General features: G+C 38.5%; 1 protein-coding gene across 1 annotated transcript in view; it reads right to left on the bottom strand.

Moving 5' to 3' along the window:
- Nucleotides 1-17,793, bottom strand: part of NME8 (NME/NM23 family member 8) — a 36,927-nt gene extending 19,134 nt beyond the window's left edge. Inside the window, exons 1-9 of the mRNA XM_068972399.1 lie at nucleotides 17,761-17,793; nucleotides 17,626-17,683; nucleotides 17,330-17,436; nucleotides 13,232-13,303; nucleotides 10,178-10,294; nucleotides 5,515-5,581; nucleotides 4,429-4,502; nucleotides 2,906-2,998; nucleotides 1,606-1,790 (exon numbers count right to left, since the gene is read on the bottom strand). Of these exons, the coding sequence (XP_068828500.1) occupies nucleotides 1,606-1,790; nucleotides 2,906-2,998; nucleotides 4,429-4,502; nucleotides 5,515-5,581; nucleotides 10,178-10,294; nucleotides 13,232-13,303; nucleotides 17,330-17,436; nucleotides 17,626-17,683; nucleotides 17,761-17,793 (806 nt within the window). The remainder of the gene's footprint in view (nucleotides 1-1,605; nucleotides 1,791-2,905; nucleotides 2,999-4,428; nucleotides 4,503-5,514; nucleotides 5,582-10,177; nucleotides 10,295-13,231; nucleotides 13,304-17,329; nucleotides 17,437-17,625; nucleotides 17,684-17,760) is intronic.
- Between the last annotated feature and the right edge of the window lie 1,594 nt (nucleotides 17,794-19,387).

Here is a 19,387-nt window from a genome sequence, read left to right as displayed (position 1 = left end):
TATCCTTATTATTTGAAAGGGCACTATTGGAAAATCTATATATTATTCATACAATGGATTTAGCACTCATTGATGATTCCTGTCTGCATTAATTATCATTAGGTAGTTTTTAATTTTTTTGTCTTAATCTGGTAATCTCTGTATTTGATGGGATAGCTAACCTTTTCATATTTAGTATAGCAGTCATATATCTGGCTATAAAAATTTATATATACTTTTTATTCTACATAAGAATTTCTGTCCTTGATCCCTTAGGTTTTGAATCTATTTTAAAAATGGCAGGTGGAAGTTCACAGCACCTGTTAGGCCATGTCTGCAGAATAAGATCTGTGAAAACTGATTCCCAGGAAAATATGCTCCCTAACCCACAACTTCATGCTGCCTGCTTAGGCTGATGCTTAGTATAAACACAGGCCAATATTAAAAAGAAAATGCTGCAAACTTTGTAAAACAACATTGACACATCTCACTCCACCTCTATCATGCCAAGTGCTTAAATTATCTTATTATGTATGTATTGAACAACTGCTTCTGAAAGCTGGATGCAATAGACCCCGACCTGTACAACAGCACCAACAAACACTGACTCCTCCTCTGCCAGCTATGTTAATAGTGTTTCACAGAACACTTTAAAAAATGTCTCAAAAATTCTGGTATGAAACCTGGTATCTGGAGCCCAACATTTCCCACCCAAGCCTGCTCCCCAACCGCTAAGTATCATTTTCCCTTAAAACTAAAACAGTAACTCCTACTGTATACAAAGTCCTTTGTCAGCTCTTGATTTATCGTACCAGCCCCTCTATCTCACTTAAAACAGGGAATTAATGGTATTAGGGTCTCCCTGTTACATAAAAATTATGATATGGCTAGGAACCAGTGGATGGACCAACTAAAAAAAAATGCTATAATTTATTAATAAGATAACAAGGAGAGTTCTGGAGATGCTCAACCAGAACACGCAGTGGAAATGGGCTGCCCAGCAGGAGGAGACACCCATTAGGAAGCCTCAGGACTCAGCTACTCGGAAGCTGCTCCTGCTCACCCACCTTTCTTTCAGACATGACTCTGACAACTCATGGGCTGAATGCTGGATTTTCTGAGTCTTCAGAGGACTAAAAGGCATAGATGGCAAGTGCGTAAACCCAACGTTCTGTAAGTGACTTACGTTCACTTTTGAATATTTACAAATTGTCAACAAAAACTGTACAACTATTTAATTCTTAGCAATTTACCACCACTAACTGCCTTGAGTAAAAGAACAGAGGACATTTGCTGTCTCTAGGACCAGAGAAGGCAGAAGTGGAATGTGGAGAGACAGGAAAGGGGTCTGGTTTGGGAGGGACCAGCCTTGGTCCCATTCTAACCCTGGAGTCCAGGGCCATGATGCTAGATTGGTGCAGCCAGTGTTAAGAGAGACAAACAGGAATTTCTTCCCTTTCAAAACTGCTTGACATAAACTTTCAGGGCAACTCTGGCTTTGTTGATCATATAAAATTTTGGACTGAAAAGAATACCTGTAGCTTCAACATAAAGATGTTTGTCTTTAGATTTGAGATATCTGTATGTTATACTATGTTACCTGCTAAAACATTGTAAACAAGCTACCTTTTCCTTTCCTTCATCCTCGAAGCCTTGGCCATCTCCTGTTGGTCATCCCATGGTTCTTTAGATTCCGTCTCAGAATTAACTTCACTTTCATCCCAGGAAGGCTGTTTTTCCTTTCCTTGTGAAACAACTAGAATATAGCTTAGGTTCCTTGTCATAAAAGAAACAAAATCCTCAAAGTCAGGCTACAAAATAAAATAAAAATAATATTACTGGGCTCATGAAATGGATAGACTACAATGGTGACCCCTACCCAAGTCTAGGACCTCTTCCCCTTCGTGATTATTGGTCAAGAGAAAGTTACTCACAAGCCTCCTGTTAACTAACACATCTCTGAGGGACAGAAGTTCACAGTTGGCAGGGACTGATCATCAAGGCAGTCTAATAACAACTGTTAAACTATAAGATACTTCCAAATCAAGTGGAGGGCTTGTTGAACACAGTTTTCTGGAGTCCAGTTCCAGACTTTATGATTCAGTAGGTTTAGGGTGGGGCCCTGGAACTGGATTTTCTCACAAGTTTTTAGGTGATGCTGATGTTGCTGGTCCAACCATTTTCCAGGGCCAAGAAAGATGGTCTGAGGGGTGCAGCTGGTTTACAAAGTGCTTTTCAGTAGAACTTTCTCTGATGACCAATATGCTCTGTGCTCTTCAGCATATGTAACCACAGGCAGCTGCTGAGCACCTGAAATATGGCTAGTGCCACTGAGACTCTGAATTTTTAACTTTGTTTAACTGTAATGAATTTAAGTTCAAATGGCCACATGTATCTAATGGCTACCATATTGGACAGTGAATTTCTAGAACCTACATCTCCTGACACCCAAGCCATTGCACTTGCTAACACAAAGGCTTTACTGTATTACCCCAGACAAAAGAGAATTTTAAAAATAGCTTGATGAAAAGGATTTACATGTAGGTAAAGAAAGGATGAAAGCTTTCCTATGAAGTTTATGACAAGGAGCCTTCAAACTGGGATCAGAATCTATAGGAAAGGTCTGGATACTCACTTCTTGGGGGCTAATGCACAGAGTCTTAGAGGACACTTATCATAAAGAGATCTTTGCTCCAATAAAACACAGTCAGAGCATCCAGTTTTGCTTGGCTGCCTCTATGTCTGCTGGAGCTTTCTCCAGTGTCATTCTCTTTGGATCAACCATGATAAGGACACTGCCAAGGAAATCTGGAGCTTAGTGGGTTGGTCAGACTTATTCATTTGTTTTTTTCTATAATGAGAATACTAAACTTAGAGGAATCCACTGTATTTGACACACAATGGATTTTTTAAAAAACTTTCTTACCTGGTCTACTATTTGACTATAGAAGTGCTTTACTTGTTCTTCAGTAAGCGGTTTCTTATCCTCTGCTTCTATGACAAATCCTGCCTTGATAATCTTCAATTAGAGAGCAAGGTCAGATTCAAATGGGTAGTGGGACCACAGGTAAAAGAAGTCAAGGACATTTGTTTCCTAGGCTTAACAAATCATCCAGATTTGAATGCATTATATGATGATGCCTCAGCACAATCCATAAGGCACTAAGTTGCAAGAGGCCCAAAAATATGTAAACACAGAAGGTTCTTTTCATGCCCCCCCCCACCTCAGTGTTTAAATTTTCATGGCTTGAAGGAGAGACTCCACACTACTTCTATTATTTAAGTGAATTGTTTTCAGATTAAAAAAAAAAAAGAACTAACTGAATTCCAAGGAAAGATATCACAGCTTTCTAAATCATTCAAAAAGAAACACATTTATAAGCACTTTGAACCATTTATTTTCAAAATTATTGTAACTTTCTTAACTTTTCTTCAAGGATTACCTTTGTTAAATCTGTAACTCATAATCTAGTATATCTTACTGTGACAGCAACAAAAATATCCAAATTACAGGGAAGAATAGAATTTAAAATTCAGCCATGCTTTGTCTTCAAATTTTTTAATTTAATGACAAATTGTGTGTATGTCACTCAAGCATAACAATGTATAAAATGGACCGTCTACTTTATTGTAGTTTAATCGATGCTGCTTTGGCTGAAGAAAGAATGCATGATGGGAAATTCATAATGAGATATCCAATCCCTCCTGACATAGCTTCTCATGTGACCTCCTCTATTGCACATGCAGCATTCTTACAAATTTTAATGTAATTTTGTTGTTTCAACACAAAATCTCTATTCAGGGGTCAGTAAACCATAGACCCTTCCACCACACATGTTTAGAAACAAAGTTTACTAGAACCACGCCCCTTTGTTTATTTTCTATCTTGTTGCCTTCTCCAGATGATGGCAGAGTTAAACTTCTGTGACAGAGATCATATACCCTATAAGCCTGAAAATAGTTACTATCTGGCTCTTTATAGGAGAAGTATGCTGACCTTTGGATTAGAATGCAATTTTCCTCCAAAAATTTTTTCTTTGGGCTCTAAATGCAAAACTTTAAATGCTTCTTTAAGTTATCATGTATCTAAAAGGACAATATATTTGTGACAACATCAGGAAATAATGCAAGCTAATGTGAGCTTATAGCAGGTTTGCACTGATGACAACTAAATACAAAGAATTTGTTATCATCCAACATAAGGATGGCAATTTTTATCTTTTATATTGGATACTAGGAGAACAGAGTTATTTAAATAAGGATGTTGAGTAGGTTGAGCCTTTGTAAGACAAAACATCCAAAGCCTTTAGAGGTACCTAGTACCAGATGCTTTTATGTTCTAGTTTTATATTCTAGTTCTTATCTAAATGATAAGCTTGCCTCTACATTGAAAATTAAGGGATTTTTTTTTACAATTAATTTAAACTATTGTTGGGAAATATTACTTACTTTTTCTTTAATTTCTTTAACTTTTCTAGCAGCCACAGCATCAGGCTTCATAATAACAATAGTGTATATTTGATCTAGGAAAAAACAATGGATGGATTTCATTTTCTTGGCACAAAGTCTAGATAATGAAGGATTTGACAATTGCAAGCGTAAACTACTAATGTCCATTGAATTTTGTCCATCAACAGCTTTGTCCTTATGGCGTTGAAACTACCAAAGAGTTTCTACTTAGAATCAAAGCATATTTCCTGTATTTGCATGCAGGAGAAACATTCACAGGAGTTTACAGTCAGAGGGCCAAAAAAAAAGTGTAGGTGGGCACTAGTTATTTTTTTGGCCACATCTCATGGCTTGTGCGATCTTAGCTCCCCAACTAGGGGTTGAATCCAGGCTCTCGGCAGTGACGATGTGAAGTCCTAACCAGCGGACCACCAGGGAATTCCCAGCACTAGTTATTTTAATACAATTCACGTGCATTAGAATCACACCAATGATCCATCTAGCTCAGTATCACTAGTGGCTAGAGTTTCAGTGCAAGCAAACATTATAAACCAATGGCTTAACTGTCTATGAATTTGTCCACATTTATCTACACATTCTTATAACCAGTTTTTAGTTCACCAGAAGAGCTCACCTAGCATGCTGTTTGCCTCTGATCCCTCCAGGGTATGAACACACATTCACACACTCACTCAAGACAATCCAATGAAGGCAGGAAGTTGTTGATCCATAAAGTAAACTAGAAGTGCAGGTCATCAGGGAAGAAATTCTTACAAGTTTTGGAAAGATGATGAAGGATAAAGTAGGAGGAAACTACTGTCCAGATTACTCACAGGGGACAGAAGGCCCTGGTCAGATGTAATCTCTGGAAGACTCCAGGCATAGAGACTGAAGGCAAGGCAAGGGGAGCAAAAGAGATTGCTTTTTAAGAGCTGAGTCTGGTATTGCACAAATCATCATTAATCCTACCAGTCTTTATCAATTAACATTGATGTCATTACAAGGTTTTTGCTGCAAGTGATGCTGTAATGAACATTATTCATGTGCACAAATCCTTCGCTATTACTTTAAAGTAAATTTACTTGCCAACGGTTTCATGGCTTAGTTCCCCAGCATCCTCTGAATCTGAGTCTACAAACACAATTTCATGATACTGTGAAAAAGGAAAGCAAATAAAACAGTTATATTTTAATATGATAGTGAGAGAGTTTTTAGAAATTTTGTTTCTAGTAAATATGTATAATCAAAGGGATAGAAATTAAAGTGGAAATGTGGCTGCATTTATCTAACACTACTTTTCCCCAACTTTTCCACTAAAATAAAATAAAGAATATTTAAATAGTTGGGATGTGGAGACTATCAGGAATAATGCATATATGCTATATGGAAAATGCTTTAAAACAAAACCTTTAAAACATAAGAGCACAAGGAATAAAATAAGAAAGAAAAAAAGATTAACAAGTAAGAAAGCAATAAGCACACAATCATTATGTTAAAAACTGAAAGAACATTAAGCTTCAGGATCCATTCTTGACCATTGCTCCGAGTAAATTAGGAGCAGAAAGATACGTCCTTAACTTATAAAAATAAATGTCTTTCTCAAAACAATAGCCAATATCCTCCTATAGAGTAAAACCCTAGGAAGGATAAGGGATTCTTAGTTTCTGGAGAAGCCCTGAAAATGCTTCTGTTATTCTGTAAACTACCTGAAGAGTTTATATATTTACATATATACATTTTGAGGGCAAGAAGTTTGTATAATTATAGATTCTCAATGGACTACAGAATCAAAAACGTTTGGAAATAACTATACTGAAAGCATTCACTTCTGTTATAATCAGAAATAAGATAATTATGCCAGCTATAACTTCATAGTGACCTGTCTTGCATTTGTTGGATCTACCCTGACAAACAGGGCAGCCACTAACCACATAAGGCTCTATCTGAGAGCTTGAAAGGAGGTTAGTCCAAATTAAGATGTGCTATGAGTAGAAAATACACAGCACATTCCAAAGACTTAGTTTGAAAACATGAATGTGGAATACTTTATTTCTTATATTGACTACATCTTTTTTCTTATTTTATTGAAGTGTCGTTGATTTACAATGCTGCGTTTAATTGCTGCTATACAGAAAAGTGGCTTAGTTATATATATATATACTTTTTCATAGTCCTTTCCATTATGGTTTATCAGAGGATATTGAATATAGTTCCCTGTGCTATACAGTTTATACATCTAATAAATAATAGCTTGCATCTGCTAATCCCAAACTCCCAATCCTCCCCTCCTTGGCCCCCTCTCTCCCTTGGAAGCCGCAAGTCTGTTCTCTATATTTGTGAGCCTGTTTTCGGTTCATAGATATGTTCATTTGTGTCATATTTTAGATTCCAAATATAAGTGATATCATATGCTATTTATCGTTCTCTCTCTGACTGACCTCACTTAGTATGATACTCTCTAGATGCATCCATGTTGCTGCAATGATTTTGTTCTTTTTAATGGCTGAGTAATATTTCATTGTGTGTGTATGTATGTGTGTCTATATAAATTATATATATATATATACACCACATCTTCCTTATCCATTCATCTAGGGGTGCATGTCTTGTTTTGAATTATAGTTTTGTCTGGGTATATGCCCAGGAGTGGGATTGCTGGGTCATATGGCAACTCTATTTTTAGTTTGTTGAGGAACTACCATACTGTTCTCCATAGTGGCTGCACCAGTTTACATTCCTACCAACAGTGTAAGAAGGTTCCCTTTCCTCCACACCCTCTCCAGCATTTATTATTTGTAGACTTTTTAATGATGGCCATTCTGACAGGTGTAAAGTGGTACCCCATTTTAGTTTTGATTTTCATTTCTCTAATAACTACTAATGAAGATCTTTTCATGTTCCTATTAGATCTCTGTATGTCTTCTTTGGAGAAATGTCTATTTAGGTTTCTGTCCATTTTTCAATTAGGTTGTTTTTTGTTGTTGTTGTTATTGAATTTTAAGAGCTTTTTGTATATTTTGGAAATTAAGCCCTTGTTGGTCACATCATTTGCAGATATTTTCTCCAAGTTCATAGAGTGTCTTCTCATTTTGTCTATGGGTTACCTCATTGTGCAAAATCATATAAGTTATATTGAATACATCTTTAAATGAGCATGTTTTTAATATGTCAGATGTAAGAAAAGATGTTTGAAAATTAATTTCACCTTTTTTATTATTTTTAATTGACTAGTAGAATATTAAAATTATGTAAGTGGCTCACATTATGGCTTGTATTTTATTACTGTTATTCCACTAGACAAGGAAATTGATGAGAAACCTAAATAATAGAAGTGTCCAACAAAATGGAATAAGATAAAATAAATATCAGATATTAATAAACTTCTTACATATCAACTATTATTAATTAAAATAAGATGTCATTCTGCAAGAATAATGAGAATAACAACAATAAAACCATAGTACAGAGCACACATAGCGAAAGCCAGATGCAGTATAGTAATTAGGAGAAATGTTTAAAAGTCATGCTGCCTGACTTCAAATTCTGCTTTTACAGCCTACTAGCTACCTGTTTCTAAGGAAAGGACATAATGTTTCTAAGCCTGTCCTATTGAGCACAAATACTTCATAAGGCTCCCCTAGGTTCAGATTCAAGATGCAACATAGGAGGCTCCTGAACTCACCTCCTCCCTCAGACACACCAGACCTACAGTTATTTGTGGAACAGTTCCCTCTGAGCGAAATCCAGAAAATAATTGGGCAATTTCTATGCATCAGACATATGAGGAAAGAAACACATGCAAACTGGGTAGGAGAGGCAGAGTCACAACCTCACCATAAACTCCCTCCCCGACAGAGGTATAAAATCAAGAGGGGACTCACAACTCCCAGCATCTCCCAAAGGAGTGAAAGGCTTGACACCAACATCGAGTACCCCCAACTTTAAGACTTCCAACAGAAAGACGGGGCCCCAACTAATAAAATGTTAATTGTCAATTATATCTAAATAAAAGTGAGGAGTAAAATGGTTTCTGTAAGGATTAAATGAGGATATCTTTTTTAAAATCTTAGCAAACAGTAAATCCTCAAAAATTCCTAGTTACTCTAACTTTAAAAAGAAGTAGAGGGGATGGAAAGAGGGAGGGAGGGAGATACAGAGAGAAAGGAAGGGCAAAGTTTCCCTGAAAAACAAGAAACCTGAAAATGTAAAGGAAAATGCCTTTGGATGAGAAAAATCACTATTTTAAATGTAAATCCCCTATGTTTGTCATTTGTCAGTTTACCATCAAAATATTCATTTTTTTCCTTAATGCTTATCCTTGGTACACACTAAGGATATTGACACATCGAGACACAGTACAAACATTTCTCCAAGTTTGCTGCTTTACTTTTATATTCCATTCAAACTTTTAAATAATCAAATCTATCAATTTTTTCTTCTTTGATATCTGTTTTATATTATACTTTCAAGGCCTTTCTCAACCTATGACAAAATAAATGCTTTCCAATATTTTCTTCTAATACTTTAATGCTTTGTTTCTTCATAGCTCTTTCATTCATCTGAAATTTGTTTGTGTCCATGAGGAAATGATATAACTTTCTTATACAAACAGTTAACCCCGTATTACTGTTTTATGAATTTTTAATCCTTTCCAGATTTAAGCTGATAGTTTTTATAGCAGATACGTATACAGCCTTGAGCCTACACCATCTCATAATTTTTATTTTTCGTTATTTCTCAGCTAGTCTTTACTTTTTGTTTCTTAAATTCACACTTCTTGTTTTTGTTGTTGTGTGTGTATATGCATGTGTATATGTGTGTATATGTGTGTGTACATGCATGGGCATGTTTCAATATGCCACTCCTATTTATCTGCCTATATTTGTAATCACTTTCCTCTCTGGCTTTCTTTCTTATGGTATTTTATGTTCATAGCTCTACATGCTTTATGATTCACTTCAAAATATTTTATTTCTTACCAGGTAGTACACTTTACTCCAGTACTCTTGCCTGGAAAATCTCATGGACGGAGGAGCCTGATGGGCTGCAGTCCATGAGGTCGCTAAGAGTCGGACATGACTGAGCGACTTCACTTTCACTTTTCACTTTCATGCATTGGAGCAGGAAATGGCAACCCACTGCAGTGTTCTTGCCTGGAGAATCCCAGGGACAGGGGAACCTGGTGGGCTGACGTCTATGGGGTCGCACAGAGTTGGACACGACTGAAGCGACTTAGCAGCAGCAGCAGTACACTTTACACACATAGGATCTTATTCTAAGCATCATATTAAAGTATAATACTCTATTGTTCATTTGTCAGTTTATCTTGGCCCTCTTTTCATATCAATAAATAGAGCTAGAATGTACTAACTAATATTCTACTGTATGAATTTGTATAATTTACAGTACATTACAACATTTATGGCATCTATTCACTATCGCTAGGTATTTAGATTGGTTCCAAAATTTTAGTAACATACAAAACACTGAAATAAATAGCCTTTTCTTTCTTTGTCTCGTGAGCTTAAGGAAACTTAATGGAGTGTAATTGTCAGTCAAGAGATACATGTTTTATTTTAAGCCTTTGATTCATATTATCAAAATACTTCCCAACAAGGTTGCACCATTTAGATACCTAGATAGTTATAAAACTAGAGGAAACTCTTCAGGAAAACAACAAAAAAGATGAAATACATCATTTTGAAAACAAATTTTTAAAAATAAAATTGTTAGTAATTCGAAGTATTACCTGAGGGCGAACCATTTCACCTGCTGCAATTTTCCTCTCCTCATTGACTAAGGTAATAATTTTTTGATTCACAAGTGGTGCATTTGCACCCTGGATTTTTGCAACAATTGCTCCATTCTATAAGGGGAAATAAAAGCAGGAAGGAAATTCATTTTCAGGATAAGTCAAGAATACTTCAACTGAAAAAAAAAAAGAATACTTCAACTGGACTAAGTCACCCCACTCTGACCCATACCCTCACCAATCCTTTTTTAGCTACTGTAATTAGCCATTTAAAAATAAATATTAGTGGTATGAAAGTATGTCCATTTGGTAAACCCATCTCTTTGAGTTCTACCTCTAATTCATCTATTAGATGATTAGTTCTACCACTAATTCTCCTACAACCAAACACAGGCCATCCATATGTTAAATTTTACTGGCTCTGTTCAGGTCTCTCAACATTACTCTTCCTCATTAATTTTGATATTATTTCCCTTTTGTCTGTCTTTCAACACATATTTACTGAACACTGTGTACTATCATTTTTTGGCATTGCCTTTCTTTGGGATCACAATAAACTGTGGAAAATTCTGAAAGAGATGGGAATACCAGATCACCTGACCTGCCTCTTTAGAAATGTGTATGCAGGTCAGGAAGCAACAGTTAGAACTGTACATGGAACAACAGACTGGTTCCAAATAGGAAAAGGAGTACATCAAGGCTGTATATTGTCACCCTGCTTATTTAACTTCTATGCAGAGTACATCATGAGAAACGCTGGGCTAGAAGAAGCACACGCTGGAATCAAGATTGCCAGGAGAAATATCAATAAGCTCAGATATGCAGATGACACCACCCTTATGGCAGAAAGTGAAGAGGAACTCAAAAGCCTCTTGATGAAAGTGAAAATGGAGAGTGAAAAACTTGGCCTAAAGTTCAACATTCAGAAAACGAAGATCATGGCATCCGGTCCCATCACTTCATAGGAAATAGATGGGGAAACAGTGGAAACAGTGTCAGACTTTATCTTGGGGGGCTCCAAAATCACTGGAGATTGTAACCATGAAATTAAAAGACGCTTACTCCTTGGAAGAAAAGTTATGACCAACCTAGATAGTATATTCAAAAGCAGAGACATTACTTTGCCAACTAAGGTCCGTCTAGTCAAGGCTATGGTTTTTCCAGTGGTCATGTATGGATGTGAGAGTTGGACTGTGAAGAAGGCTGAGCACCGAAGGATTGATGCTTTTGAACTGTGGTGTTGGAGAAGACTCTTGAGAGTCCCTTGGACTGCAAGGAGATCCAACCAGTCCATCCTAAAGGAGATCAGCCCTGGGATTTCTTTGGAGGGAATGATGCTGAAGCTGAAACTCCAGTACTTTGGGCACCTCATGCAAAGAGTTGACTCATTGGAAAAGACTCTGATGCTGGGAGGGATTGGGGGCAGGAGGAGAACAGGACGACAGAGAATGAGATTGCTGGATGGCATCATGGACTCGATGGATGAGAGTCTGAGTGAACTCCAGGAGTTGGTGATGGACAGGGAGGCCTGGCGTGCTGCGATTCATGGGGTCTCAAAGAGTCGGACACGACTGAGTGACCGAACTGAACTGAAGAACACTGCCCAAAACAAAGGTGGTTTTATAGTCATGGATTGAGATTCTTTTCTTTTTTTTTTGTTTTCATTTTTATACAATTTTTAAAGGTTGCTTTCTATTTGCAGTTATTACAAAATATTGGCTATATTCCTCATGGAGATTCTTGAATTAGGACTTTGAATATGGGAGCAATGGGTGATAACAAAGTGAGGCGTGACTGCAGGAAGTGAGCTGGAAGAAAAGTTCATTGGTAGTTAGGAGAGGCCAGCATCCCTCAGTCCCAGGATGATGACAACATGTGAGCATGAAAGGAAGATTTTGAGCCCCATCTTCAGGTAGACATGGGTCTGCTGCTCAGAGCTGACTCACTTGGCAGGTGATGGCTACCCCAAAGCTGCAGACTCTTTGTAGGCCCCCTCCCCAGCCTCTCCTCCTGAGTCCCAGGCTCCCAACTACTGCTGCTACTAAAGCCACCTCATGAGCACATTAACCTCAAGCCCATTCCTGCCTCTGGTTGTTATTCATTCTGGTTCCCTGAATTATATCTAGGCCAAGGGTCTGCAAACTATGACCTATACAGAGATGATACTTCTGCAAAACTGAAAATACTTACTGTCTGACCCCATATAAACAACAGTTTGCTACCCCTCAGATAAATCATCAAATCTTTCCTATCCAGTCGACAGCAAGATCTATAGAGCAATTTTTAAAATTCAGTTAACCGTATTGTTCACTTCCATAAAATAGCTGCAAGATTATTGTTTAACAGAAGCAAAAAGTTATATTTGAGATGTGTTTTTAAAATAATTATTTATAATATCAAAAACGGTCTGTTCAACAGCAAAGAAACAGTCCAAACTCTCTCAGGGAAGAATTTCCTTTTTGCTTTGTATCACACAAGCAAGCAGTTACTTGACTCTTCTTTTAGAAACCAGCACTTATATTTTTTGATTATTAAAGTTGCTTATCTTGGAATATTTGGAAAATATAGAAAAGTATAAGACAAAAATTTAAATTATATATACTTCCCCCATACACAGAAAGCTTCTATTAGCATTCTGGTGCTACCTACCTTCTTTCTCTGCATTTATAAATAGAGAGAGAAAAACAAACTATATTACAAAATAGTGACCATATAAATATTTCTTTGTATTGATATAAATGAATATTTACAACCAGTTCTCTTCTACTGGGTACCTAAGAAATTTCCAATTTTTCACTCCTATAATAATTCATCCTATAATTATTTTCTTTTCCCTGATCAACTCAGTGTATGGTAGTCTAATCTTCACAATGCATTATGAGCTCCTACAGGTCAAGTTATAAAATATGTTAATAGACAAGCAAATGTAAGGCAAAAAAAAGTCTACAATTACTATCATCAGAGAAGAGTTCCAGTCATTGTGCAATGTTATTTGCTCTTTAGCTGTGAACTGGAGTCTGATGATATATTTGAGATGATAAATATACTTACAACACTGAAGAGAAAAACAGGTTCACATTTATCTCTAAATGGCTGGAGAGTCACAATACTGTCAGCTTCTGCCTAAAAAAAAATTATTTCATATAATGATAAAGGACACTATGTTCAAGTCATTTGATGTTTTTGATATTCAAAAAATGCAGAGATACATAAAAGTTTTTATGTTTACTACATTTCTTGAGTGTGTTATAGTTGTATTTAGAATCAAGTTACACATTCTGGCAATTCAGACCCTATCTCATTTGGCTCCAACCTTCCTTCCCACTCTTCATCCTTATAGTTCCCAGCCTGCAGCTAAACTCATCTCCTCATAGACTGCTGGGCTTTTCATATACCTGGGCTTTTCCCCTTGTTACCTGCTCCTTCCTTCCCTTCCTTTTCCAACCCAGTTCGAGTGTCCTTCCTCCAAGAACTCTGCTTTGCTCCCCCTTCTGTTGCAAATCATCTTCCCTCCACATAACACTTCATTGCCCTTCTCTCAGGGCACCAATAGTCCCTTTCAATACTGTACTACTGTTGTACGAACCTAGTTCATGTCCTCTGTTAGAAAGCGAACTACATGCACAGAGAATCATACACACCCTTGCATGTCACTCCCCACCTTATCAGTCAGAGCTGCCTAAATGCTTTTTGAATAAACTGGCTGTCAGATTTAAAAGCTTTTGATTTTAAAGTTTTCTCACAAATTTCAAGTTGTCTTAAATTGATTATCAACAACTATGTATTAAATAATAGTGTTCCTGCAAATTAATGTAACATGCCTTGGGCCAGCTATCAGGATGTGTATTGTAGGATCTTCTATATAAGAGTTGCATTTTGGAACATAGAGTGATTGTTTCCAAACCGGGTTTCTAGAGGTTCCTCAACCATGGCCAAGGATAGTGAGGTGCGAGCCAAGGCAGGGTCCCTCAGCCCTGTGTCAGCCAGAGCGGCTATGTTGTAATCATTTTTTTTTTTTTTAACACATTGGATTCTACATCACTTTCTTTCTTTCCTTCCTTCTTTCTCTATTTTTCTCTTTTCAAAAAAGTAGGCTTCACTGCTTTCAATCAATGGACAAGAGTTTGGGTGAACTCCGGGAGTTGGTGATGGACAGGGAGACCTGGAGTGCTGCAATTCATGGAGTCGCAAAGAGTTGGACATGACTGAACGACTGAACTGAACTGAACTGAATACATAATATTAAAGGACAGTAAAGATTACATTTAAAAGTAGTCTAGCCATCATTGTTGCAATTTAATATTATAGTTAAGTACTAGCAAATAAAGCATATAATTAAAAACTATAATACATAAAAACTAAAAACTATAATACATGACATTTACTGAATTTTTATATGTATAGGCACAATGTTAGTACAAGTCTTCAAGTCTTTTAAAAGACCCCATAATAGAAAAAATTTTATACTGACCATGCAATTTAGGGTGATTTCAATAGGTAATTAACCCGTAGGTTTTAGTTTTGGATTCAAGTTTACAAGTTCAAAAAGAGTCCAGCAGAGGTCGCCCCTCCATTGCTCCCAGTGGAGGTTCGGAAGCTGTTATATATAATTTTTTTTTAAGGAGGTCATAGAAGAAAAATAGCGTCAGTCTAAGTGAATGTACTACTGTTGGTTGTGCTCAAACAGAAGAGAAGCCATTTAGAGACAATGCACACATTCTTGTGGTTGTTAAATTAAACAGAAGAACAATATGAACATATTCGGGATATATTTTAGAAAGTTTACTAGCACTCCCTGGTGGAATAGATATAGTGGTGAAACTGATTCGTGTGAGGCAGGTTGAGGAAGTCTGGCTGGCTGGGGACTGCTGGGAGGACACAGTCAGAAGGCTCTGGGTGGGAGGAGGCACCATAAAGACCGGCGTCCTCATATAGCCCCGTGCTGTGCTGAAACGGTAGCCCAAAAAACCACATGAGCCAACGCTCCTGGACCCACCCCTCAGCCTCCACCACACTGCCCAACCCACACACATACCCCAGGTCTGCTCCTACTCAGGCCCTGTGAACAAGGAGGGATTTAATGACTCCAGACCACCTGGGAACACAGCACCAAATTACACTTTCCTCTCGCCTTGCTTTCTATGCACCAGTTCCCTTCCAGGTAGCCAGACAAGCGAGCAGGGGTTCTGCCTTGCTGTCTCTCCCCATTGGCCCCAGTTTCCTTTTTGACCTGGAGTTTCTTCATAATCTCTAGACCATGAACTTGCACTCCTATCACTTCCAGACAGATTGCCATGAGTCACGAGAATTTTCTGACCCTTGATTCTCCAAGATCCATTTCCCAGCTATTAGCTCCTTCTGTTATTGTCTTATAACTCCTTATACCAGCCCACCGTCTATTGCATATGGCAGTTCCCTTTAGGCCTCATTCTCTGTCCTCTGAAATTAGTTTTCCTCCCTGTTGTTGTTGTTTAGTTGCTAAGCCGTGTCTCACTCTTTGCAACATCATGATTTCCCCGTCCTTCACTGTCTCCTGGAGTTTGCTCAAACTCATGTCCATTGCGTCAGTGATGCCATCCAACCATCTCATCCTCTGCTGCCCCCTGCTCTTTTTGCCTTCCATCTTTCCCAGCATTAGGGTCTTTTCCAATGAGTCGGGTCTTCACATCAGATGGCCAAAGTAAAGTCAAATCTAGAATCAGAATTCAGTTCTACTCAGGTGGCCTGACTCTTCAGAGTTAAGGCTGTAATATAATGCTGCCCTTTAAAAACTTATATGACCTTTATTTTAAGAGATAAAGTCAATCTCTTGACAAAAATGAGTTAATGATTGTATATAACCACCTACTGTCTCTTTTTTTAAAACTTTTCTTTCTGTTTTCTCTTTGTTGGGTCTTCAGGCTTTTTTTTTTTCCCCCTTCTTTGCAGCCCACCTTCTTTAAGAGGAAAAAAATAATAAAAGATGAGTTTCTAAGCTTTAGACTGTTTATTTGTAACCTTGAACTAAGAAAAAGAAGTCCTATAAACAATGTGTCTGCAGAAGAGGATGGACAAACATAAGTTAAGGTCAGTAAGCAAATTCATCATAAGCTTGGGGTTGGGAGGAGTCAGGAAGGCCTGTATGCATGAGAACATGCAGTAGATTGAGGCTTCATATTTGTATCAGGGATTATGAGTTTTAGGGTTAAGAAGTAAAAATACATGAGTTATCAACGGCACCCCACTCCAGTACTCTTGCCTGGAAAATCCCATGGACAGAGGAGCCTGGTAGGCTGCAGTCCATGGGGTCGCTAGGAGTCGGACACGACTGAGCGACTTCACTTTCACTTTTCACTTTCATGCATTGGAGAAGGCAATGGCAACCCACTCCAGTGTTCTTGCCTGGAGAATCCCAGGGACGGGGGAGCCTGGTGGGCTGCCGTCTGTGGGGTCGCACAGAGTCGGACACGACTGAAGCGATTTAGCAGCAGCAGCAGCATCTGCTTTTGCATTTTAGGACTAGCTGGTCTGGACATATTTCTGTCCAATAGAAATAGAAAATGAGTCACATACATACTTTCAAATTCTCCAGTGGCCACATTTAAAAACTAAAAAGAAATGATACATTTCACTTTGTCCAATATATCCCCAAATGATGATTCTAACATGTAATGGATGCAAAAAATTATTAATGAAGTATTTCACATTCTTTTTTTCATTCTTGTATTTTATACTTAGGATGCATCTCAATTTGTGGGCTAAATTTTAATCATAAATAATTGACTTCTAATTAGATTTAATACATTCAAAGAGGTAGAGTCACATATCTAACATTAACTGGGTAAATGACCAGAGTCCTACCCTAAGCTTTCTTGTAAATGCCATTTGCAATCCTTATTCTGAACACATACCATATGCTCTGGTGAAAATAAATATGGCAATAAACAGATACCCATTTTAATGTTTTCCTAACATTCAAAACCATGGTAAATGACCTTAGCTTTATAGGAATGGGACAAAAATCACATTGGTTCTCAGACCTAGTGGAATTAAATATACAGTAAATTACCAAGTAAACACTGTCCATTTTGAAAAGTTGACAGATTGCTTAAATTAAGACAATCCTCAACATTTAAAGTAATAAAATAATAGGTTAGTGGAAATCCTTACTACAGCAAAATGCAGAAGTTCATCCTCGTTCAGCTCATTTTTCAGTTTTCTGAATAAGGTTTGCATTGCTTTGCAAGGTCCACACCAGGCTTGGTAAACATCAATCACTAGAAGACGATAATATTTGTGAACGAACAGAGGCAAAGAGTCTCAAATAGCAGCTTCTCCGAATTCTTAGGGCAGAGAAAAGAGCAGGTTTTTACTCTGGGAAGTGGAGAGTGGTACTCAGTGTTGGGGGGGCCCACAAGATGCCCGGAGCCTAACTCCGGATGGTAAACACCTAGGAAGCCTAGTACCTGTTAGGCCTTTGTTCTGCATCATCTCATCCCACAGGCTTTGATTATTGATGACCGCCTGCAAAAAGGAAGGGGCTGTCAAAAGTCTTCAAGGGCCAATGCTCTAAGTAAAGAATTGCTGATTGTCATGCCTACCTGTAACTGGATTTCTCGCTTTTTGCTTGCCATTTATCCACTGTCACTCGAAAGAGGGAAGAAAAATAGAAAACATGTGAAAGGAAATTTAAATAATATTGTTTATCCATTCAAGCAGCATCTTAAGTTCTGCAGAAATTTCCCCTCAGCAATATTGGCTTGTGTTCTTTCCCCTCCTCTGGAGAGAGAGGAGTCGTGGTCTCTGAAGAGCTCTTCAGGCTGGGCTAGGTGCTAAATGCTTGTAGCAGCCATACTATCTTACCCTCCCAATAATTCTGAAGCAAAGTAAGTCATAAAAGAAGCAGACTCACAGATATAGAGATCAAACTACTGGTTACCAGTGGGGAGAGAGAGATGGAGGCACAAGATATGGATAAGGAGTAAGAGGTACAAACTACTGGGTTTAAGGTAGGTTCAAGGACTTACTGTACAACACAGGAAATACAGCCAATACTTTGTAATCACTGTAAATAGTAACCTTTAAAAATTGTATAAAAATTTGAACATTTTTCTAAAGGTGCTCTATAAGGTGGGCAATCAGTTGTATGTTTTGCAAAACTATGGCCAGCTCGATAATGAACTCTCTGTCCTTCATTCTATATTTCCTGGCACTGAATTCCCATAAAGCAGTAGCTTCTAAGAAAAAGAAGTCAGAACTGTTAGGAGATACAAGTTCTTACACAGAGTTTTGTTTGTTTTTCCTGGAGGATTATAGAGTGCCTGCCTGTCTGTGTGCCACATGTTAATTGTCCATGAACATGAACATGAATCTTCCTTGGGTTCCTTTCCAAGGAGATTTAATTTTTAGAGCAAGGCCACCAGTGTGTTCTGGGGCACAGCATAAACTTTGTGCAGATGTTAAATCAGTGAGGCCTAAACATCCTGCTTCCTGGTGTCAAGGTTGTTTACACAGGGGTCCAACTGCGTGTGTCACTGGCCACTAGTGTGAACAAAGGAGTGACCACAAACAAGACTGCATCCGGCAAAGGGAATTCTCTCACGAGCGTTGCGCAAAACAGACCCTTGTCCAGCTGCTAGATTCTGACGTTTCAAGAACAGGAGCTCAAAATCCCCTAGGGCATCAATCCCTTACCGAGGCCTGCGTTTTCGCGGGGTAAGTTCAGCCAAGCGCAAGTCCCTGGGGTGCGCAGCAGGCCTGGGTGGTGGCCGGACTTCCGTGGAGCCGATGCTGATGCTGGTGCTGGTCCCGAGGATGAGGATGAATGCCAGGATGGTTCGGGCAGCGGAAGAACACCAACGTTTCCCTCCACCCGTCCCCCTGCCCGCGAGCCCCGTCCCAGCCACCCACGGACCGAAATCCCAGCACGCAGACCTGGGCGGCAGTTACAGAACAGTTGGCTCCCAAGTTCGTCCACTTGGTGCTGCCTTCTTGCGTCTGGGTACTTTCAGCGTCTCCTTTCCTCCTCCAAAATGCGTTGCTCAGTGCAGATTCCATCATCTCGTGCACTTGACGCCGGCCACGGCTGCTCACCAAGGGCAGTGTGAACCCTACGCGCCTCTGGTTGGAAAGACGGGCTCCCCAAAGTCCAGACCAGCCAATCCTCCAGATTTCCTTGTGCCTACCTCCCTTCTTCATCTTTAAAAAGTCATTTAGAAAGCACGTTAG

Source organism: Capricornis sumatraensis, chromosome 5, assembly GCF_032405125.1.
Source record: "Capricornis sumatraensis isolate serow.1 chromosome 5, serow.2, whole genome shotgun sequence".
Classification (NCBI taxonomy): domain Eukaryota; kingdom Metazoa; phylum Chordata; class Mammalia; order Artiodactyla; family Bovidae; genus Capricornis; species Capricornis sumatraensis.
Note: the sequence above shows the minus strand (reverse complement) of the source record. Positions and strands in the feature narration are given on the sequence as shown.